General features: G+C 44.1%; 1 protein-coding gene across 1 annotated transcript in view; it reads left to right on the top strand.

Annotated features, from left to right (window-relative positions):
* The window catches only part of LOC137375473 (interleukin-1 receptor accessory protein-like), a 56,583-nt gene extending 32,344 nt beyond the window's left edge, over positions 1-24,239 (top strand). Inside the window, 9 exon segments of the mRNA XM_068042771.1 lie at positions 2,293-2,467; positions 2,578-2,649; positions 3,164-3,290; positions 7,031-7,179; positions 8,421-8,561; positions 9,259-9,402; positions 14,137-14,483; positions 14,485-14,537; positions 14,539-24,239. Of these exon segments, the coding sequence (XP_067898872.1) occupies positions 2,293-2,467; positions 2,578-2,649; positions 3,164-3,290; positions 7,031-7,179; positions 8,421-8,561; positions 9,259-9,402; positions 14,137-14,483; positions 14,485-14,537; positions 14,539-14,677 (1,347 nt within the window). The 3' untranslated portion in view covers positions 14,678-24,239.
* The last annotated feature ends 332 nt before the right edge of the window (positions 24,240-24,571 follow it).

Raw genomic sequence — 24,571 nt, 5'->3', positions numbered from 1 at the left:
AAATCCACAACGGATATACAGTTACTCAGCCCATCCCGGCAGGACACAATCCAATCCAGAACGGTTATTGATTACATACATTACACATAGTACCAATTAGATTACTGATTAGGCATCATGTGGCAACGTGATCAGCTCATGCAAGCCCCTGATCACCAATTGATGAGCTCAGGCCCTATCAATTATCCTTGAGTCTTCCAACTGTCACTTTAATTGGGCCTGCATTCCTGAGTGTTTTGTGCAGTCTGCAGTTACACTGATAAGAGGGGCCCTCTCGTTGTCTGCGTTATGCTGTTCCAAGCTCAAACTGTGAGCTAACTAATCTGTCCCACAATGCCTCGGTCAAAAACTCCATTTTGTACCAATATGTAGCAATACTTTCAACTCATATATGAAAGAATATATGTATACGTATTCACTAGGATTATATTAATCTACTTACTCAAATAACAGTTATAGAAGCAAAGGCTCAGCAAAACTGCTCCCACAAAGGGCTACCTGAATATTCAAGCAGAATTATCCAGATAGATAACGGAGAGTGTATTTCCGGTCTACTTCAAACGGTAGTCTTCCCATCTCCTTTCTTTTTTCTATCAGGAAACCGTAAAGCAACAGTTGGCTAACTCTTGCGAGATAAACAGACTGTCCAGTAACTGGGTAGTCGGCAGTGTCCACCATCTACAAGGTGCGTTGGAACATCTCGCCAAGGCACCTGCAATAGCATCTTCCAAACTCACAACCTCTAACACCAGGTCGGACAAGGGCAGCAAACGCTTGGAAACACCATCACCTGCAAGTTCCCCTCCAAGTCACACACCAACCCTACCATCTGCTCATTACAGCATCCAGCTATTTCTTAAATGGTTTCAGTGTCTGATAATCATTCAGTTTGATGGGTCATCAGGAATACTTCACACGACTCTGCTGCCTGGCCAGAAATAGCTGTACGTCAGGTGGCAGAATATAGACACATCACCTACACTACATCAAATAAGAAACTGAATAGGGTTAGAAGAGCAAAGGAATCTAGTGATACAGGTGAACAAATCATTAAAGCAGCATTGCTCCATTGTTGAATAGATTTAAGGCAGAGATAGACAAATTTTGGGGGGTTTCAGGCAATCAAAGGATATGGGGAAAGTGGAGTTGAGGCAGAAGATCAGCTATGATCGTTTTGAATGGCGGTGCAGACTCGACAGGCCATATGGTCTACTCCTGCTCCTATTTCTTAGGTTCTTATATTCTAAACTCTCCTGGATGGCAAACTCCTTTTGAGCTGTTAACCAATCCCCAGTGGAAATAAATATGTCTAGACATCACTCTTAAATTGCCCATCCCAGCCTGACTCTGTCCCCCTAATGCCTGGCTGTCCTGGTGCATCTTAGAGCATCATTTCTGGTTTAAATTCACTACCTTTATGCAAAGGTCCCCTGGGATGTCTCCCCGAGGCTGAAGTGTCCTAACTTCGGCAAGTCGCTCATCTCACACTGAGATCAATACCTGATTTGCTCCCTCTGCACTGCCATTAAGGCTTGGACAGATCCCTTACATTGTAGCTGGTTCCACATGTACACGACACCTTGCTCTACCTCTCCGCCATCTCTCGCAACCCCTCCGCTGTTTCTGACTTGTTACATGGATTCCTGAAGTTCAGTTCCTGGGTGACCATAAATCTCCTCCAACTAAATGTTAGGATGACTGAAGCCATTGTCTTCCATCTCAGCATGAACTCTGTTCCCTAGACACTAATGCCATCCCTCTCCCTGGTCACTGTTTGAGGCTGAACCAGTCCTTTTGAACTGGTACTGTACTACTTCACTTCCATTAGTGTACTTATTCTTGCATGCAGTTCGATCCTATCCCTGTTTTTTTAAAATTCATTCCTGGGATGTGGGCATCACTGGCTAGCTCAGCATTTATTGCCCATCCCTATTTGCCCTTGAGAAGGTGGTGGTGAGCAACCTTCATAAACCACTGCAGTCCATGTGGGGGAGGGACACCCACAGTGCCGTTAGGGAGGGAGTTCCAGGATTTTGACCCAATGTTAATGACAGAACGGCGATATAGTTCCAAATCAGGATGGTGTGTGGCTTGGAGGGGAACTTGCAGGTGGTGATGTTCCCATGTCTCTGCTGCTCCTGTCCTTCTGGGTGGGAGAGGTCATTCAAGAAGGTGGTCCTATGAAGGCTGCTTTTGTGGCTATCATGTGATTAGATGATGCCAGTTTTGCATTTTAAAACGAGCTATAGCTAGCACTAACCCTGCTAATCTCTTCCTTTCTTTTCCACTTAGGGCAGTAGGTGTGGTAAAACTAAGATTGTCAAAGACATGGTGAGAGCAATTGAGGGTAAGCTGATTATCTTCATTGTAAGAGAATACCATGCAGGAAAGTACACCTGTATCCTAACAGTGATGCGAAGAGGCCACCCATACCATCTGACCAGAACAGTCCATCTCTCAATTTCTGGTAAAATTTTCTTTTGTCCAAGTGCACTATATATTTCTGGGGCCCAAAGTCCTGGACTAGTTGCCAGGCTGGTGATTCATCTTCTAAAATGAGATTTTGTTTGACCACAGCTACCCAAGTTATGCTGATGCCACCGGTTTTAGTCCAGCCAAAGGCTGACCTACAGATTGAAGTGGAATACGGTGAGTCTGGTCCTTTTTCAGTTTGGTTTTACTGAATTCAGTGGAATGAGGGAATTTAAATGTGCTAATAAATTGCCAGGGTGATTCAGTGATCAAGTTGATAAATATAAATTCTTGTCCAAGATGGGAATGAGTTGAAAGATTTCAGAGACTTGCTCCACACCACCACCTAGTGGCCATGGTTTGCAACTACATTGTGACTGTTGACATCCCAGTTTACAATGAGAACTGTTGACAGGAAAGCATAACAATAACATTGCCAACAGGAAGTATAAAGCCCATGCAGAATTCTTAATAACACCTGTATCTTTGATAAACAGCCTCACAAATAACTTTATTGAAATTGTGATGTGCTGTAAATGTCACAATTTGATCACACATTCAGAAATTGCCTTTGTTTATCTGTGATCTCCATTTGTAAGCATGTGAGAGTAAAATTTCCTTTTTTTTTAGTTGGTGTGTTTTATCAGTCTGTGACATTGCAAGTATTAAACTTTATTCTCAATCCCTCCAGATCAACAAGTGAATTTAACCTGCAGAATGTTTTTCCATTATATCCGGGATTCACCTACTGCTGTCTGGTGGTCTGTCGATGGAAGATATGCACAGGAATTAGCTCCAACAATAAAAATATCTCAGAGGTACTTTTACCTGCCAGTCACCCTAAAGTTAGGTTTCTAAATTTTAAAAATAATTCGAGTCAAGTTTTTGCACGTTGCATTGGTGCAATCTGGGTGAAATCGGTCAAACCAGTCCCAAAGATTGGGGAATTGTAAAGTGTGAGCTACAGCCAAATCCATTTGCACTTGTGTTTCCTGTGATCTTTTACTCTGATTCAAAAATCACTTCACCGGGAGCAAGCTCCACCCACAAAACTGGCCACTCCCCCAGGTTTGAAATAGTGGGGATGGGGAGTTTCCAATGGTGGGTTGTAGAGTTGTTTTTGCATAATTTATGGCAAACGGAATGAAATCACTCACTGCTCGTCATAAAGTATATGGGATCCTGGGCTTTATAAATAGGAGCATAGACTACAAAAAACAAGGAAGTTATGATTTAAATTTGTATAAAATACTGGTTCAGCCTCAACTGGAGCATTGTATTCAGTTCTGGGCACCATAGTTTCGGAAGGACATTAAGGCATCAGAGCAGGTGCGGAAAAGTTTCATGAGAATGGTTCCAGGGATGAGAAACTTCAATTACGTGGATAGGTTGGAGAAGCTGTGTCTGTTCTGCTCGGAGAAGAGAAGATTGAGAGGAGATTTGATAGAGGTGTTCAAAATCATGGCGGGCCTGGACAGAGTAGATGAGGAGAAACTGTTTCCGTTGGTCAAAGGACCCAGAATCAGACAACACTGATTTAAGATGATCGGCAAAAGAAGCAACAGTGACCTGTCACACTCACAGCAAGTGCAGCGATCAAAATACAGAACCAGACTGAAGAGCTATAAGAAAATTGGAACAGTTTTAAAGAGATTGGTACATGTGCTGCCAACAAAATGGAGGACAAGACACATGACCCTCAGCATCTCTTGCACTCATCCACATCCATGTCTATGAATGCAAAAAGCCAATTAATCCCGTCTGCATGGAAATGCGACAGATAATCACACCTGGATGTGGGCAATACTCAAGAACAATGAGACCAGACCTTTCTCAGACTTCTCCTCTCTGAATACCCTCCATTACAATGGAGTGTGAACCATCCTCATCTCAGAACAGGGCCAACATCAAAGCCATTATACAGTCCAACTAGGACTGTAAACTGAAGTCATGTGGGTGAAATCAACCCTTGTAAAATTCACCTTTAAAAGGTAATCATTTTGAGAAACAAAGGGGGAGTCTTTACAGGGCAGGACTAGAGACAACAACATCAGTCTGGTCTGTCCTCGGCCACACAATGCAACTAAAAGCCATCTTGAATTCTGGCAAGTATTAACACAGAGAGAGAGAGAGAGATCAGTTTCAGCCAATGCAGACTGAAACATCAACACCATCTTCAACTCAAAGTGAACTGCCAGGAGACTGCAACAGCCCAACTATTACAAGACAACCAGTAAACAGACCTGCGACTTTAAAAATTCACCCCCCACCCCCGAGGGGTCCCACAGGTTATTTCTGAAACAACAGACTTTTATAACCTGAACTTTGAGCACATCTTGCCCTGTACTTTTCCATCTATCTTCTCTTGAGAGTGCATGTGAGAATGAATGCGTGCGTGAGTGGTGTTGCAATCATTTAGGGATTTGTTTTTAAAAAATAGGTTTTTCTCGTAGGTTAAGAAAAACTATCACTGTTTGGCTAATAAAATGCAAAGAGGTTAAAACAATAGTAACAAAAACACTTGCTGTGGTCAGTTGAGAGGTGAACAGTGGAAACCAGCCACACCATTACCCATCTGGCCATAACAGACGTGAGGAAAAACCTCTATGCAGCGAGCGGTTAGGATCTGGAATGCACTCCCTAAGAGTGTGGTGGAGGCAGATTAAATCAAGGCCTTCAATACAGAACTGGATAATTACCTGAAGAGAGAAAAATTTTCAGGGCTATGGGGAACAGGCAGAGGAGTGGAGCTAGCTGAGTTACTCTTGCAGAGAGCTGGCCCAGACACGACAGGCCGAATGGCCCCCTTCTGTGCTGTAACTGTTCTATGATTGTACATTGATTCAAATTGTTTGAATTTATTAATGAAATCAATGTTACTTTAGAACTATAAAGGCAGGGCCCATGGCAGTAAAAAGTTTACAGAGAGAAAATTGTCCTTTTTGTTTTTCATCTTCAAAGTCACTCTATATGGAAACATTTTTTTCAGTGGTTTTTATAGGACCAGATACTCCGTTCCCAGTCACTTATCAGTTATTTACACTACTCCATTGCACTGACTCGTGAGAAAGTTTACATTTGGGGTTATGCGAATGGGTTTGGGAGGAAAGTTCAAATTGGAAAAGCAGGACCATTTCCTGCACATTTTGGACACAATTTCCTGATTGCACCCAGAGCTGAAACTCGACCCCCAAAATATTTGGAAGCGTGCGCCAAAGTCGATTACTGCTATGCAGTTTGATACTTTCTATTTAATTGTGTGAAAGTTAGTCACCCAAAAATGTTTGTTATGTCCCAAGACATTTAAAGCCTTGAGTGTTAAAGCCCAAAACACCAAGCTCCAGTCGCCTATTTGAGGGATTGACAGAACAGGTTGTCAATATGTTCACAGTCCTTGCAAAGAAAACATACTTGAGAATCCAAAGAAGAGTATGTGTCCTGGAAAAATGTTTCTGTGAGTGTCGGTGTGGCTTATCTGGTAACATGGCACCCTCAGTATCAGAAGATCATAGGTTAATGCTCCATTCTAGACCTTAAGCACTGCTGCACTGAGAGGTACTTGTTTGGATGAGATAATAAACCAAGTCTGCATCTACCTGTTCAGGTGGACGTAAAGGATCTCGAGACATTATTTAGAGGAGAGCAGGTGATTGTCCTGCTGTCCAAGCTCCGTTCATCCAACATCTATAAGAAGCCATTCATCGTACTGTTTGTAGGATCTCATTCACAGATTAGCTGCTAAATCAGCCTACATAATGGTGTCTAAAAGAAGTTCATTGGACATGAAATACTGTGAGATGTGATGGGACTTTAACAAGTTAGTTCTTTTTGGGCATTTTTGGTAACAACTCTGATAACTTTAGCCTGTCCATGATTATCCCTTAACCAATGTCACCAAAACCACATTATCTGGTCTTTTATCATGTCATTGTTTATGGAACTTGTGATGTAGGAATTTGCAGACAGAAAACAGTGAAGTTCAAATGAACTTCATTGTCTATAGAGTGCTTTGGGATGTCTTGCGATTGTGAATGGGGCTCTGTAAATGCAAGTACTTTTCATCCTTGTACACCTTCTCTACCACTTCCTCCTCTTTGTCTTCCCCCTCCATCTTCTCACTGACACAAGTGTGATGTGTCAAATAGCAGCTTGCTGGGCTGTAATGGGCTCTGGTTACTCACCGATATCTTACCAAAGTGAACATTCTTAGTGACTGTTCACAGTCCCTTTCAAAATGGAGAGTAATTCATAACATAGGAAATAGGAGCAGGAATAGACCATCTTTTACTTCAATTCCACTTTCCAGCACTATCCCCATATTCTTTGATTCCCTTAGTGTCCAAAAGTTTCGTGTTCAACATAATTCATTGTATGGGAAGAACTGTTAAGATATTAGAGGTATGATGTGGTGCGACATAAACACTCTGCCTCGTGAGCTATAAATATTTTACTTAGTGCAGAGAAAGAGAGAGTGGGGCTAAGGCCCAGAGGTCTGGTCCCTTGGCAGGAATATTTGATAAATTCCAGGATGCTTAATTGTTGCCTTTTATTCTTCCAGTGAAGAGTCGTTGAAACTCAAGGACAAGACAATTACAAGTACAATAAGCATCAAAGCTGTGACTCTGAGTGACCTCCAGAGGAACTACACCTGCTTTGGGCAAAACAGCAAAGGATTGACCAATGTACGAGTGACCTTAGTGCGGAAAGGTATCCGAAATTTACTGGAACGTGTTGGGGATCTTTTATTTTATTTCTGATATCCTTCCCAAAATCTTCATCTGTGAAGAAATGCCAAGAGCGATGTCCTTCAATAGGCACGTGCCAAAAATCCATCCAAAACTCTCTAACAATTTCTAACATTTGTGAAGGGTTGATCATGTCTGACAAACCTTGATGAATTTTTTGAGAATGTCACTTGCGTGATGGATAGGGGCAGGTTAATGGATGTTGTCTATGTGGACTTCTAGAAGGTGTTTGATAAGGCCCCACACAGGAGATTATTGGCAGTAATGAACCATGTGGAATCAGAGGTGACCTTGTGACATGGGTTAGTAATTGGTTGTGACAGAGAGTAGTAGGGATAGAGGGTTTGTCCTCTGACTGGTGGGATATGATAAGTGATCTTCTCCAGGGATCTGTGCATTGTGTATCAGCTTTTCACAATGTATTTTAATAACCTGGATGTAGCTAAATGGTGGAGCAGGCTCAAGTGGCTGAATAGCCTACTCCTCTTCCTATGTAATGTGCTGTACTTCCACTGCCGCCCTTTGTGTGAAGAACGTATATCTTTGAAACAGGTAAAATATTAAGAAATGTCAAAGGATGCCATAAATGGAAGAGTTGGGTATTGGAGGAATGTTCTAGGAGGATAGAAAGTTGATATGTTGGAATGATGGTCCAGGGAGGATACTGAGTTAGGGGTATTGGAAGGATGGTCTAGAGATGAGAGAGATTGGGTATTGGAGGGATTGGCTAGGAAGGATGGGGAGGTGTACTTGAGGAGTGGTCAAGGGAGGGTGGAGAGGTTACTGGAGGAATGTGCTAGGAAGGATAGAGTAATGGGTATTAGAGGAATTGGTGAGAGGCGATAGAGTGCTCGTGGTACTAGAGGATGAGCACTGATGTGTGCAATACTATTTCCTCATCCTTCTGTCCTGTTCATCTAAAGCCATTCTGCTCCAACACAGTTTCCAGGGAGGTAATGCCCGATTTCTTAAAGCGACTGCTAACAGTATACTGACTTTCCCTAAAGACTCCAGTCAACTCCTTTGTGATTATCTTTTAGCTATATTCTACCTAATGTTTGGCCAAAGTTTATTGCTTTCCAAAGTCTTTTGGATCTCCTAATGCTGTAGAAGGTGCTTTATAAAGGCAAGTTATTTCTGTACTTTACATTATTTTGCTCTCCTTCTAACAAGTTGTTTTATCATTTCTTCACCCTCCCCCAGCTCCTAGTTATGCAGTTGAACTTGGCTCTGCATTAGGGATTACACTGCTGATACTGGTCACTTCAATCATTGTCTATCACTTCTGGTGGATCGAAATCGTACTGCTTTACCGACTATACTTTGGGACCGATGAGACAGGAGGTGAGGGAACCCTGAGGTTTAACAGTGAACGAGCTGTATTATTTGACATTATTGTACCTGCTTGAAAAGCTTGGAATTCCCAAAAGTGAATCCAAGAAATGAGAGTGCCCATTCCACGTAACACTACCGTTGCCATGGCTGTACAAGCTGGAGCTGCTCACGTTGAGCTCCGGATTTGACTGCCATGCTTTTCAGTTAATTTATATTAAAAACATTCTTCCCTCTTTCGCCCTTCTCGAAGGTGCTGATTCCTCACTGGCACTCAGCACCTTCCAGTAATTCACCCAAGTGATGGTTCTTCATGTACCTGTTGGCAGACTGCTGACCACAGTATCCCAGAGCCTGTCTACAAACATGTGCACTTATCACCATGGCCCAATGAACAAAGGTTTAGCTGGTACTTTATTCATCCTAGCCCAGGGCCATTGATATCAGTCCCTTCCTGACCACTGTCTAGGCTGCAGTCCACCTGGGATTGAGCCCAAGCCCCTTGGCTGTATTGAACCATCAGAGAGCTCTCTTGTTCTTGGATCCCCTTTGGATTAATGGTCCTTGTCTCTGGATTACTAGTCTTGTATAATCTAAGCACTCTGTTATCATCTCCTGTGTAAGTAACTGGGATGGCACAGGAAGGAAGGGTGACAGAAGGTGTTTGTACTGAAGCATTTTTTTTCTGTTTTTCTCTGCCTATTTACAGATGGGAAGGAGTACGATGTCTATGTGTCGTACGCAAGAAATGCCAAAGAGGAGGAGTTCGTCCTTACGACTCTTCAATCCGTTTTGGAAAATGAATATGGATACAAAGTCTGCATCTACGACAGGGACAGCCTCCCTGGTGGAAGTATGTACATGAATAACCAGAGTGGAGCTGCTTATTGTCCTCTTTAGAGGTCACTCTTATTATTTCCCCACGCACTTTCCCTCTGTTCTTCATTTCCCAAAAGCATTGACTCCCACCCAAGGAACTTCTATTGGACTTGAATAACTGATCATGATCAGGAATAAGAGCCCTGTTGAATGCCAACCCTCGCCCTTCTGTAAACCAAGGTGTTGCAGCCTAATTGTAGCACCGTCTTGATGCCGACCACACAGAGGTGAACTAGTGCAACACTGGTAAAGATCTGAACATTGCACCTTCTTGGACTGAGGCTCAGCATTTGCTGATTGCTTTTTCCTCTCCGCCTCCTCTTGGAGCCGATGGTTAAAAACATTCCCGCACGCAAGAAGGCACAAAGCTGTTTCCTTGTCTGTGCGAAGTTGGTCACCTGGGCTGTAACTATACCAATGCAATTGGCTTCAGCATCCTGGGCGGGAATAAAACATATAGAGGATCTGGATCGGCGCAGGCTTGGAGGGCCGAAGGGCCTGTTCCTGTGCTGTAATTTTCTTTGTTCTTTGTATATAGGGCACCTGGAACAGAGGAAAATGGGAACAGGAGTAGGCCATTCAGCCCTTCAAGCTTGTTCCACCATTTGCATTAAGCAAATCTTCCAATTTTCCAGACTGCAGTCAGCTCTTCACTTTTGTTCCCAGTGACTGATCCTGCTCACAACTGCTTGTCAATGACCCTGCTGGACAATTTTTATGTAAGGGCATCGGCTAAGAACTGGATCAGACTCGGTTCTCCAAGAGCTTGTTTAACTAACTGCGTGTCTCTCTCTAGTCTAGGCTAACAACTTAAGAAAGTGCTGGAGGGATGCTAGTCCCTTAGCAGCTCGGAGAAAATCAGGGGAATAGATTACTTGTTGAATGCCGATTCTTTTCATTTGATCTAAAGGTATCTCACTAACTTATTGATTATGGCATCGACTTTGCAGTTTGCTGGCTGAGAGTTTCATGTCCTAATCTTCAACTCCAGGGAGAGGGAGAGAATGAGGGTGGGGCACAAGAAAGGACATTCTCTATCTGGATCTATTTGTAGCCTGCCTCTTGCTGGCTATTCAGAGAAGCTTCGTCATACAGCAGAAGACACACTGTTTTGGTCTTGGCAACACTCTCCTGGCTGAAGGAGGCCACAAAGGTCAGAGTGTGCTCCTGGGAGTTCTGGAGAACAATTATTTCTCAGGAAATGTGGAGGGCTTGGCTACATGTCCTTTTCTGGTTTAACTTCACCCCAAAGAAGCAAGTCTTCTGGTGGGCCTTGACCTTTGCTCACTCTTCCCTTTCCGTTGACCCCACATTCATCCGATGTGGATTGGTAAAACCACAGATATTCCAACAACAACTTGCAGTTATATAGCGGCTTTAATGTAGCAAACCGTCTCAAGGCATTTTCAATCAAAACTTGACACCCCACCGAAGGAGATGACATCAGGACAAATGACCAAGCGTTTGGTCGAGGAGGTAGGTTTTCAGCAGCATCTTGAACGAGGAGAGAGAAGTAGAGATGCAGAGAGGTTTAGGGAGGAAATTCCAGAACTTGGGGTCCCTGGTAGCTGATGACATGGCCATCAATGGTGGAGCAATTAAAATTGAGGATGCTCAGGAAGTCCGAATTGGAGGAACGTAGAGATCTCGGAGGGTTGTAGGGCTGGAGGAGATTACAGAGATAGGGAGGGGTAAGGCCATGAAGGGACTTGAAAACAAGGATGAAAATGTTAAAATTGATGGGTTGTTGCACTGGGAGCCTTAAGGAAGCTGCCATTACTATTGTTGTTTATTCGGAAGTCCCCTACATATAGGAAAATAACTAGTTTCATCTTCCGGTGTGTTCCAATCCTGTGCATTAACTTCCATGCAGATACTGGTCTGACTCATTTGTTGTATTTCATAGTGGCCATGATCTTTGATCAACGGTTTCTATTCAATCTCCAAGCTCTATGAAAAATGGAATGTGTGATCCACAAGATTCCACATTTAGAGGGATGTAATTGGCTCAGGACATGGCGAAAATATGCCAGTAAGGTGGCTACTTTAGTACCATGACTGAACTAAGAAGCATTTGATGACCCTCCATTTATATCAAGGACCCTTCTCTCTCAAAGCACTGGTTATGTTCGGGTACGGTCTGTACTGGGGTAAGGTTCCACGGATACCAGCGTTCTTTTGGTATCTTGCCCACATGGACACTCTTCATGCATGAGCCTTGACGGTGAAAATTAAGTTATCGGGTTGTCCAACCTGGTGGGGCATCACAGCTGAGCCTGACCCTCTTCTGACCCCAGCATTTTCACAAGTTGGAAGAGAATTCAAATCTGACAACCAAATATGGTGTGCAACTTAATCCTTTTATAGTGTTCTGCCAAGTCTTTGACACAGGCAGTATCTCTAAGTGCTTGTTATATAGAGAAGTAAATGTATTTCCCATGTTGTTCCTCTGGGTAGAAATGTAATCTTTGTCAACCCCTTCAAGCCTGACTCTACAAATTGTGAACATAGAACATTACAGCGCAGCACAGGCCCTTCGGCCCTCGATGTTGCGCCGACCTGTGAAACCATCTGACCTACACTATTCCATTTTCATCCATATGTCTATCCAATGACCACTTAAATGCCCTTAAAGTTGGCGAGTCTACTACTGTTGCAGGCAGGGCGTTCCACGCCCCTACTACTCTCTGAGTAAAGAAACTACCTCTAACATCTGTCCTATATCTATCACCCCTCAACTTAAAGCTATGTCCCCTCGTGTTTGCCATCACCATCCGAGGAAAAAGACTCTCACTATCCACCCTATCTAACCCTCTGATTATCTTATATGTCTCTATTAAGTCACCTCTCCTCCTCCTTCTCTCTAACGAAAACAACCTCAAGTCCCTCAGCCTTTCCTCGTAAGACCTTCCCTCCATACCAGGCAACATCCTAGTAAATCTCCTCTGCACCCTTTCCAAAGCTTCCACATCCTTCCTGTAACGCGGTGACCAGAACTGCACGCAATACTCCAACGAGAGCTCCAAGCCTTTATAGGCCTCTAGTCATGCACACAAGATGATTCATTGTATCCAGATAAGTTATTGTGAACAAGAAAACCCAAAATGTCATAGGGTGGCGCAGTGGTTAGCACCGCAGCCTCACAGCTCCAGTGACCCGGGTTCAGTTCTGGGTACTGCCTGTGCAGAGTTTGCAAGTTCTCCCTGTGACTGCGTGGGTTTCTGCCGGGTGCTCCGGTTTCCTCCCACAGCCAAAGACTTGCAGGTTGATAGGTAAATTGGCCATTGTAAATTGCCCCTAGTGTAGGTAGGAGAATTGAGGGAAGGTGGGGATGTGGTAGGGAATATGGGATTAATGTAGGATTAGTATAAATGGGTGGTTGATGGTTGGCGCAGACTCGGTGGGCCGAAGGGCCTGTTTCAGTGCTGTATCTCTATGACTCTAATGAGGTAGATCCGACAAAATTTCCAGATGCCAACTTGTTTACCATTCAGGTGTATAACCATCTTGGCCACATTGTCCCACTTCTTATCGTTCTCTTGAGCCGCATTGCATTGACAGAGTTTAGTCAAACAGACTTGAATTGCACACGTTCTGAACTTTTAGCAAAAGCTAAACAGCTCAATCAGCTAAATTGTATCTGGACACATTAAAATGTAAAGCAACCTAGAAATGAACAACTTTATAACCATTTCATTATTCCAAGTTACAGTACAAATCTACAAGCCATTTACAAGCAAAAAGAAAGCAAAACTCTTAATCATGCAAGATTAAACCACATCCTAATCCTGTGTATTTATGCATTCATGCCTAGGGCAAAGTATGTGCCCCACAAAGAACAAAGAACAATACAGCACAGGAACAGGCCATTCGGCCCTCCAAGCCTGCGCCGATCTTGATGCCTGCCTAAACTAAAACCTTCTGCACTTCCGGGGACCGTATCCCTCTATTCCCATCCTATTCATGTATTTGTCAAGATGCCTCTTAAATGTCTCTATGGTACCTGCTTCCACCACCTCCCCCGGCAACAAGTTCCAGGCACTCGCCACCCTCTGTGTAAAGAACTTGCCTCGCACATCCCCTCTAAACTTTGCCCCTCTCACCTTAAACCTGTGTCCCCAAGTAAGTGACTCTTCCACCCTGGGAAAAAGCTTCTGACTATCCACTCTGTCCATGCCGCTCATAACTTTGTAAACCTCTATCATGTCGCCCCTCCACCTCCGTCGTTCCAGTGAAAACAATCCGAGTTTATCCAACCTCTCCTCATAGCTAATGCCCTCCAGACCAGGCAACATCCTGGTAAACCTCTTCTGTACCCTCTCCAAAGCCTCCACGTCCTTCTGGTAGTGTGGCGACCAGAATTGCACACACTATCCTAAGCAGGGTCATTGTACAGTAATCAGGAGCAGGAACCCAATGATGAACCAGACTAGTTGTGGTATCCTGACTGAACCCTTACATACACAAATCTTTGATGGCAGGACAAGTTGAAACAAAGCAGATGAGGTCCCTGGTTTTATAAATAGAGCCACAGACTACAAAAGCAAGGAAGTCAGGCTGAATTTCAAATGGTCTAACCGAGGTTCGATACAAGTTAAACATAACACTACAACATGGGAGGGTAGTGTAGGTGCGACAGTGTTTGATGTGAATGTTGACCATTATTCATCATCATCCTCCCCTAACATCTCCATCTTTTATTTCTTAGTCGTCACAGATGAGACATTGGCCTGTATCTGGAAAAGCAGGAGGCTGCTAGTGGTGCTGAGCCCGAATTACCTGGTAAATGGGACACAGACACTTTTGGAGCTGAAGGCTGGCACTGAGCACATGGCCAGCACTGGACAGATCAGAGTTATACTGGTGGAATTCATCCCAATGAGGAAAGTTCGCCATGTGGCAGAGCTGAGAAGGCTGAAGGCCGTGATGATGACCATCAAGTGGAAAGGGGAAAGGTCACAAGATCTGAGGAGCCGATTTTGGAAGCGGCTGCGGGTCGCCCTTCCCGTGAGAAGAAAAACGCAGACATCCAATAGGAAGAGCATTGGGCCAGCGCACAAAAAAACGTGATTCGCTAGTGCAGGAAAGGGACTCGCCCAGCCCATCTGTTTGAGAACCGTTCCGTTGCCAGCAAGTGTCTTAATATCCATGATGAAAAACAAGTGATGTGTCTACAGTTCTTGAAAATTCTACAAGAAGGTCAAACCATGTTCAAAACTTCAAAGGAAAAGAATTCTTCCTGTACATAATGCTCCACTTCAAAAATTCTTAAATAGCACAAACCAGGTGACAAATAAAAGGAACAAAGTTGCTTGTCACATCTTTAAACTGTTGTCAAACCCTTCATGATACACACCTTGGTGGGTGAGATGAGGTGCAGCTTGTAAACTTGACGAGCCTATTCTATTCCAACTCAATGAAAATCTTGCGTCTATATAAATGCAATGTAATGGAGTGCTATCAATCAAACCTTCACAGTGTTGTCTGATGGGTCTGACTGCTGAAGGACATTTGGCTTCAACCTCCCTGGAATTCCCAGTACAACACACAGCTGTTTCTTAAATGAGTTCAGTGTTTTGACGTCAACCATGTTCCAGCTGTTCACCACCCTTTGTGTAAACAAGTAACCTCCTGTTATCTGGCCGGTGTTTGCTTTTCATCCCGTGACATCCTAGAAATTCAACAAGCAATCCGATTCCAGAACCTTCAATTTGACTATTGAACTAATCAGATCCCAGAACCATCTCTGACTGAAATAACCATTCATGTTCCACCAAAATGCAGCCATTGTAATAGTTTCTCCCTACACCCAACTCAAAACCATAGCACATTAACCCAATGTTGAGTAATGTTTCAGAGAAAAGTCACAGGCTTGCCCATAAGCTTCCCCATCTCGCTTTCCAATTGCTCCCATGTCCTTACCCCCCACTCCCCACAACATGCAAAGTTAACTGCATTGATCTCTGACTGTGCCCTGCCAATGTCCAGATGGCTCCAGTCTGCAATAATGTCGGTTCTGGCCCAATTCAGGCTCAACATGAAGAACAGAAAAGCAAAAGAACAAAGTTAAAGACAAGCTAACTATTCCATCCCATCATGAGCTGCCCCACAACTGTTCTCTATCCCTCTTTTCTACCGTTTAATAAGGTGGATGAGTCATTGAGCCTTGGCCTAGGCTGTTGAAAGAAGTCGGGGAAGAGATGGCAAAGTAGTCAATGTGTGCCCTTTGGAGGATAAACGGTAACTTTGGAGTAGGTAGTCGAATGTCAGTTGGGATCACACACTTAGAACCTCTACTTACATTATTTTGTCTTGAGTTATTTAGAAATGGGTTCACTTTTGGAATATCTGACGATTAGAAACATAGACAATAGGAGCAGAAGTAGGCCATTCGGCCCTTCGAGCCTGCTCCGCCATTCATTATGATCATGGCTGATCATCCAACTCAGTAGCCTGTTCCCGCTTTCGCCCCATACCCTTTGATCTCTTTAGACCCAAGAGCTATATCTGACTCCTTCTTGAAAACATACAATGTTTTGGCCTCAACTGCTTTCTGTGGTAGCGAATTCCACAGGTTCACCACTCTCTGGGTGAAGAAATTTCTCCTCATCTCAGTCCTGAATAGTTTACCCCATATTCTTAGACTATGACCCCTGGTTCTGGACTCCCCCACCATCGGGAACATCCTTCCTGCACCTACCCTGTCAAGTCCTGTTAGAATTTTATAGGTTTTTATTGGTCCACTCAAGAATCTTACTATGATTATTAATATTAAACTGCTGAGATGATTGGCCTCCAACAGCCACAAACATCTTCCTTTTGTGCTAGGTATGACTCCAACCAGTGGAGAGTATTCCTCGATTCCCATTGGCTTCAATTTTGTTAGAGTTCCTTGATGCCACACTTGATCAAATGCTGCCTTGATGGCAAGGGTGGTCACTCACCTCACCTCGGGAACCAGTCTAGTAAACCGTCATTGCACTTATTCTATGGCAAGTATATCCTTCCTTAGGTAAGGGGACCAAAACTGTACACAGGACTCTAAGGTGTGATCTCACTAAGGCCTCTTATAATAGTAAGACTCCTTTATATTTAAACGCCAATCCGTTTGTAATAAAGGCTAACATACCATTTGCCTTCCCAGTTGCTTACTGTACCTTCATGTTAACTTTATGATTAGTGTACAAGGTTACGCTTTTTTTAAAATTCATTCATGGGAAGTGGGCGTCACTGGCTAGGCCAGCATTTATTGCCCATCCCTAATTGCCCTTGAGAAGGTGATGGTGAGCTGCCTTCTTGAACTGCTCCAGTCACTGGGATGTAGGTACACCCACAGTGCTGTTAGGAAGGGAGTTCCAGGATTTTGACCCAACGACAGTAAAGGAACGGCGATATAGTTCCAAGTCAGGATGGTGTGTGACTTGGACGGGAATTTGCAGGTGGTGGTGTTCCCATGCATTTGCTGCCCTTGTCCTTCTAGTTGGTGGAGGTCGCGGGTTTGGAAGGCGCTGTCTAAGGATCCTTGGTGCATTGCTGCAGTGCATCTTGTAGATGGTACACACTGCTGCCACTGTGCATTGGTGGTGGAGGGAGTGAATGTTTGTGGATGGGGTGCCAATCGAGCAGGTTGCTTTGTCCTGGATGGTGTTGAGATTCTTGAGTGTTGTTGGAGCTGCACCCATCCAGGCAAGTGGAGAGTATTCCATCACACTCCTGACTTGTGCCTTGGAGATGGTGGACAGGCTTTGGGGAATCAGGAGGTGAGTTACTCGCCACAGGATTCCTAGACTCTGACCTGCTCTTGTAGCCATGGTATTTATATGGCTACTCCAGTTCAGTTTCTGGTCAATGGTAGCCCCTAGGATGTTGATAGTGGGGGATTCAGCGATGGTGATACCGTTGAATGTCAAGGGGAGATGGTTAGATTCTCTCGTTGGCGATGGTCATTGCCTGGCACTTGTGTGGCGCAAATGTTACTTGCCACTTATCAGCCCAAGCCTGGATATTGTCCAGGTCTTGCTGCATTTCTACATGGACTGCTTCAGTATCTGAGGAGTCGCGATTGGTGCTGAACATTGTGCAAACATCAGTGAACATCCACACTTCTGACCTTGTGATTAAAGGAATGTCATTGATGAAGCAGCTGAAGATGGTTGGGCCTAGGACACTGTCCTGAGGAACTCCTGCAGTGATGTCCTGGAACTCAGATGATTAATCTCCAACAACCACAGCCATCTTCCTTTGCGCTAGGTATGACTAACAGCAGAGAGTTTTCCCCCGATTCCCATTGACTCCAGTTTTGCTAGGGCTCCTTGATGCTATACCCAGTCAAATGCTGCCTTGACGTCAAGGGCAGTCACTTTCACCTCATCTCTTGAGTTCAGCTCTTTTTTTGTCCATGTTTGAACCAAGGCTGTAATGAGGTCATGTGCTGAGTGGCCCTGTTGGAACCCAAACTGGGTATCACTGAGCAGGTTATTGCTAAGCAAGAGCTGTTTGATGGCACTGTTGATGACACCTTCCATCACTTTGCTGATGATTGAGAGTAGACTGATGGGGCAGTAATTGGCCGGGTTGGACTTGTCCTGCTTTTTATGTACAGGACATACCTGGGCAATTTTCCACATTGCCGGGTAGATGCCAGTGTTGTAGCGATACTGGAACAGCTTGGCTAGGGGTGCGGCAAGTTCTGGAGCACAGGTCTTCAGTACTATTGCCGGAATATTGTCAGGACCCATCGCCTTTGTAGTATCCAGTGCCTTCAGTTGTTTCTTGATATCACATGGAGTGAATCGAATTGGCTGAAGTCTGGTATCTGTAATGCTGCGGACTTCAGGAGGGGGCCGAGATGGATCATCAACTCGGCACTTCTGGCTGAAGATTGTTGCAAATGTTTCAGCCTTATCTTTCGCACTGATGTGCTGGGTACCCCCATCATTGAGGAGGGGGATATCTTTGGAGCCACCTCCTCCACATAATTGTTTAATTGTCCACCACCATTCACGGCTGGATGTGGCAGGACTGCAGAGTGGAGATCTGATCCGTTGGTTATGGGATCGCTTAGCTCTGTCTACTGCATGCTGCTTATGCAGTTTGGCACGCAAGTAGTCCTGGGTTGTAGATAATGCAGGTTGACACCTCATTTTGAGGTATGCCTGGTGCTGCTCCTGGCATGTCCTCCTGCATTCTTCATTGAACCAGGGTTGATCTCCTGGCTTGATGGTAATGGTAGAGTGGGGGATATGCCTAATGAGGTTATAGATTGTGGTTGAGTACAATTCTGCTGCTGCTGATGGCCCACAGCGCCTCATGGATGCCCAGTTTTGCATTGCTAGATCTGTTCAAAATCTATCCCATTTAGCACGGTGATAGTGCCACACAACACAATGGACGGTATCCTCAATGTGAAGGCGGGACTTCATCTCCACAAGGACTGTGTGGTGGTCACTCCTACCAATACAGTCATGGACAGAAGCATCTGCGGCAGGCAGATTGGTGAGAACAAGGTCAAGTATGTTTTTCCCTCTTGTTGGTTCTCTCACCACCTGACGCAGACCCAGTCTAGCAGCTATGTCCTTTAGGACTCAGCCAGCTCGGTCAGTAGTGGTGCTACCGAGCCACTCTTGGTGATGGATATTGAAGTCCCCCACCTAGAGTACATTTTGTGCCCTTGCCCCACTCAGTGCTTCCTCCAAGTGGTTCCTCCAAGTGGTGTTCAACATGGAGGAGTACTGACTCATCAACTGAGGGAGGGCAGTAGGTGGTAATTAGTAGGAGGTTACCATGCCTATGTTTGACCTGATGCCATGAGACTTCATGGGGTCCAGAGTCGATGTTGAGGACTCCCAGGACAACTCCCTCCCTACTGTAGACCACTGTCCCGCCACCTCTGCTGGGTCTGTCCTGCCAGTGGGACAGGACATACCCGGGGATGGTGATTGCAGTGTTTGGGACATTGTGTTTAAGGTATGATTCTGTGAGTATGACTGTGTCAGGCTGTTGCTTGACTAGTCTATGGGACAGCTCTCCCAACTTTGGCACAAGCCCCCAGATGTTAGTAAGGAGGACTTTGCAGGTTCGACGGGGCTGGGTTTGCCATTGTCGTTTCCCGTGCCTAGGTCAATGCCGGGTGGTCCGTCCGGTTTCATTCCTTTGTATTGACTTTGTAGCAGTTAGGTACAACTGAGTGGCTTGCTAGGCCATTTCAGAGGGCATGTAAGAGTTAACCACATTGCTGTGGGTCTGCAGTCACATGTCGGCCAGACCAGGCAAGGAAAGCAGATTTCCTTCCCTAAAGGACATTAGTGAACCAGATGGGTTTTTACAACAATCAACAATGGTTTCATGGCCATCATTAGACTAGCTTTTAATTCCAGATTTATTAATTAAATTCAAATTCCACCTTCTGCTGTGGTGGGATTTGAACCCATGTCTCCAGATCAATACCTTGGGTCTCTGGGTTACTAGTCCAGTGATAATACCACTACGCCACTGCCTCCCCATGTCCCTCTGAGTACCAACATTTCCCAATCTCTCACCTTTGAAAAAGTATTCAGCTTTTTTATTTTTCCTACCAAAGTGGTTAACTTTACACTTCTCCACATTATATTCCATCTGCCAATCAACCAACTCACTCACTTAACCAGTCTATATACCTTTGCAGCCTCTTTACATCATCCTCACAGCTTACATTCCCACCTAGCTTTGTATCGTCAGCAAAGTTCCCTCATCTAAGTCATTGATCTAGATTGTAAATAGCTGAGGCCCCAGCACTGATCCTTGTGCCACCCCACTAGTAACAGCCTGTCAACCTGAAAATGACCTGTTTATATCTACTCTCCATTTTCTATCTGTTAACCAATCCTCAATCCATGCTAATATATTATTTCCAAACCTGACTTATGTAATAACCTCTTGTGTGGCACCTTAATAATGGATAATAAGGAGATGACAGATGAATTGAACAGATATTTTGCATCGGTCTTCACTTTTGAGGATACAAGTAACATCCCAGTATTAGCTGTAAATCAGGAAATGTAAGTGAGGGAGGAACTCAAGAAAATTACAATCACCAGGGAAGTGGTACTGAACAAATTGTTGGAGCTGCGGGCTGACAAGTCCCCGGGTTCTGATGGACTTCATCCTTGGGTGTTAAAAGAAGTGGCTAGTGAAGTAGTTGATGTGTTAGTTTTAATTTTCCCTAGATTTGGGGAAGGTTCCGTTAGATTGGAAAATAGCAAATGTAACTCCTTTATTCCAAAAAGGAGGGAGACAGAAAGCAGGAAACTACATGCCAGTTAGCTTAACATCTGTCTTAGGGAAAATGTTAGAAGCTATTATTAAAGACATTACAGCAGGGCATTTAGAAAAATTCAAGGTAATCAGGCAGAATCAACATGATTTTCTGAAAGGGAAATCACGTTTAACCAATTTATTGGAGTTGTTTGAGGGAGTTACATGTACTGTGGATAAAGGGGAAACCGGTGGATGTATATTACTTAGATTTCCTGAAGGCATTTGATAAGGTGCCATTTCAAAGGTTATTGCAGAAAATAAAAGCTCATGGTGTAGGGGGTAACATATTGGCATGGATAGAAGATTGGTTAGCTAACAGGAAACAGAGTAGGCATAAATGGGTCATTTTCTGGTTGGCAAGATGTAACGAGTGGTGTGTCACAGGGATCTGTGTTGGGGCCTCAACTTTTTACAATTAATATAAATGAATTAGATGAAGGGACTGAAGGTATGGTTGCTGACACAAAGATAGGTAGGAAAATAACTTGTGAAGCGGACATAAGGGGACTAATAAGGGATATAGATAAATTAAGTGAGTGAGAAAAGACCTGGCAAATGGAGTATAATGTGGGGAAATGTGAAACTGTCCACTTTGGCAGGAGGAATAAAAAAAAGATGTATATTACCTAAATGGTGAGAGATTGCAGAGCTCTGAGATGCAGAGGGATCTGGGTGTCCTAATGCATGAATCACAAAAGATGAGAATGCAGGTACAGCACATAATTAGGAAAGTTCATAAAATGTTATTGTTTATAGTGAGGAGAATTGAATACAAAAGTAGGGAGGTTATTCTTCAGCTATTCAGGACATTGGTGAGACCACATCTGGAGTACTGTGTACAATACTGATCTCGTTTAGGAAGGATGTAAATGCATTGGAGACAGTACAGCGAAGGTTTACTAGACTAATATCTGGAATGGGCGGGCTGTCTTATGAGGAAAGATTGGACAAGCTAGGTTTGTATCCGCTGGAATTTAGAAGAGTAAGAGGTGACTTGATTGAAACACACAAGATCCTAAGGAGTCTTGACAGGGTGGATGTGGAAAGGATGTTTTCCCTTGAGGGAGAATCTAGAAAATAAGGGGTCGCCCATTTAACACCGAGATGAGGAGACATTTTTTCTCTTCAGGGTCGTGAGTCTTTGGAATTCTCTTCCTCAAAAGGCAGTGGAAGCAGAGTCTTTGAATATTTTTAAGGCAGAGGTAGATAGATTCTTGATAAGCAAGGGGGCGGATGGTTATCGGGGGTAGCTAGAAATGTGGAGTAATCAGTTCAGCCATGAACTTATTAACATGCGGAGCAGGCTCGAAGGGCCGAGTTGCCTACTCCTGCTCCTAATTCATATGTTTGTATGTACAATAGTGATTGTTGACTTTGATTTAAGCTTGGGCTGGTTGAGGTTGAAGAGTTTACCATCACTGCGATAAGTTATTACCACACCTGGGGGGAGCATGTCAGTACGAAGCTGCAGTGCTGCTGCAAGAAAGATTGAGAATATTGTTGGTGCAGAGACACGCCCCCACCCCCCTGCTGCTTGATGCCTGTTTTGAGAGGAAAGTAGTCTGTGGTGGAGCCATTGCATTTTACTGTTATTTGCATATTGTCATGTAGGAAATAGATGATGTTTATGAACTTAGCTGGACATCCATATCATTGTAAAGGGCAGTATTAATCACTGAGTTAGAGGCTTTTGTGAGACAGAAAAAAGCCATGTACAAAGAGATGTTCTGCTCTCTGCACTTTTCCTGATGTTGGAGTGCAGTGAAGATCATGTCAGTTGTTCCTCTAGCAGGTCAGAAACATCACTGGGACTCTGGAAGGACTTCCTCTGTAATTGGCGATGGGCAATTAAGTATCCTGGCTAGGACTTTGCCAACAGTTGAGAACAATGCTATGCCCTTTAGTTGCTATAGTTGGACTTGCCTACTTTCTTGAAGATTATGATCATCATGGCATTTGTAAGATCACTTGAAATTTCTTCATTCATCTGGAGCTTCACAGGTATCTGAGTGTGTTTCCTCCGTGTTTCAGTACTTCCACAGGGATATTGTCAGGACCAGGAGCTTTGTTGTTTTTTTTATCTGGTTGACAGCAATTATCACTTTGTCGAGCTTTGGATCATCATCTAGCTCACTTCTGATTGTATGTTTTTGGAGGTTCTCCAGCAGATGCATGTCCACTGTGGAGTCCTGATTGAGTAGTTCTACAAAGTGCTCATTCCAATGTGTGTTGATACTGTCCGTATCTTTGAGAAGAGTCTTGCCATCTTTAGATCTTACCAGTGTTGGTCCATGTGTTGAGGGTCTGTAGATCTCTTTGGTTGCCTTGAAAAAAGCGCATGTCATGCTTTCCAGCCAGGAGTCGAATTTCCTCAGCCTTCTCTGTTCTTCAAATCGCAGGTTGTTCTTTGATCTTCAGTTTTGGCTGTCTGGTGGGCGAGCTTCTTTTCTGTGGAGTTTTGATCCTGTTGCCAGGTTTGGTATGCTGTCCATTTGCAATTGATGGGTTTGCTTATTTCTGTATCACTCTCATCAGACCAGTCTTGTTATCTTTTAGTGGTGTGTCTGAGGATTTCTTGGCAGGTATGAGTAATGATGGATTTCTATGATTGCCCATCACCTGGGGCTAGTAATCCAGAGGCCTAAACTAATGAGCTGCAGACATGAGTTCCATTCCTATCATGGCAAATGGGGAATTTAATTTTAATTTAATTTAATCTGGAATAAAAAGCTAATATCAAATAGTAACCATGTAACTACTTAGTTGTCATTAAAAGCCATCTGACTCACTAAATGTCCTTTTTAAGGGAGGAAATTTGCTGTCCTTAACTGGTCTGACCGACATGTGACTCCAGATCCCCAGAGCAATGTGACTGACTCTTCACCGCCTTCTGAAATAGCCTAGCAAAGCCACTCAGTAGTCAAGACAGTGACTCACCACCTTCTCAAGCACAATTAAGATTGAGCAATAAATGCTGACTTTTCCAGTGATGCACACAGTGAGCAAATAAATTAAAAAAACGTTGAGCAGTTTTGATGTGATAAGGGTGATGTGCAGTTTACTTTCAGCTGATATTCAGTCACAAGGACTTCCTGGCATGGTTGCTGATGTTGCAGTTTCACCACTTCCTGTTGTGCAGGAAAGTGAATGCGCTCCATTTGCCCTCTAACCTTGTCTAGTCTATGCAGCCAAATTAATGTAGCCTGCACATTATGGGATATCTGAACCAGCCTCGCAAAGCTAGGATTGCAACTCTGCAAGTCTTCTTGGGAGATTTTCTCACCTGACCTCTGGCCTTCAACCGCACCGACCCCTCCACACTCCTGCCATTGCTCGGCCAACACGTCATTCCTTATGGTGCACACTCTTCCCATGTCCAATTGCAAAGTTAACAGACTCTTCAGTGCATGATGCAATCGGCCTCGCTGGTGTAGCTCTGAGGCTTTTATCCTTCACTCTCCCCCACTACTTCCATAATTCTACAATCTAATAAATGAAAATTCACATTGAAGAAAATACATCTGTAATGCCCTTTTTATAATTTTTCTTTTGCGTTTCTCGCAGCAGTGTTTGGGAGATTAACCTTCAAATTCCTGAAGGTTTCAGGACCATCCTGGAAAGTTTGGTAACCCTAGCCCAAAGTGGAGTGGGAGAGGGCAGACTGTGTCACAGTATGTAGAGGACTGAGGGGGCAGTCCCTCCCTCACAAAGACTGGTCCACAATGTACCATAACCTTACTGCTCTCCATTAGTGACTAACTGATGTTGTAATGGGAATGTACATTGGCCTTGGAAAATGAGAGTCTAAATGGGGTGGTGGAGCAAAGGGAGCTAGGGGTACTGATTCA

The sequence above is a fragment of the Heterodontus francisci genome, chromosome 11 (assembly GCF_036365525.1).
Source record: "Heterodontus francisci isolate sHetFra1 chromosome 11, sHetFra1.hap1, whole genome shotgun sequence".
Classification (NCBI taxonomy): Eukaryota; Metazoa; Chordata; class Chondrichthyes; order Heterodontiformes; family Heterodontidae; genus Heterodontus; species Heterodontus francisci.
This window is presented reverse-complemented; position numbering and strand designations above follow the sequence as displayed.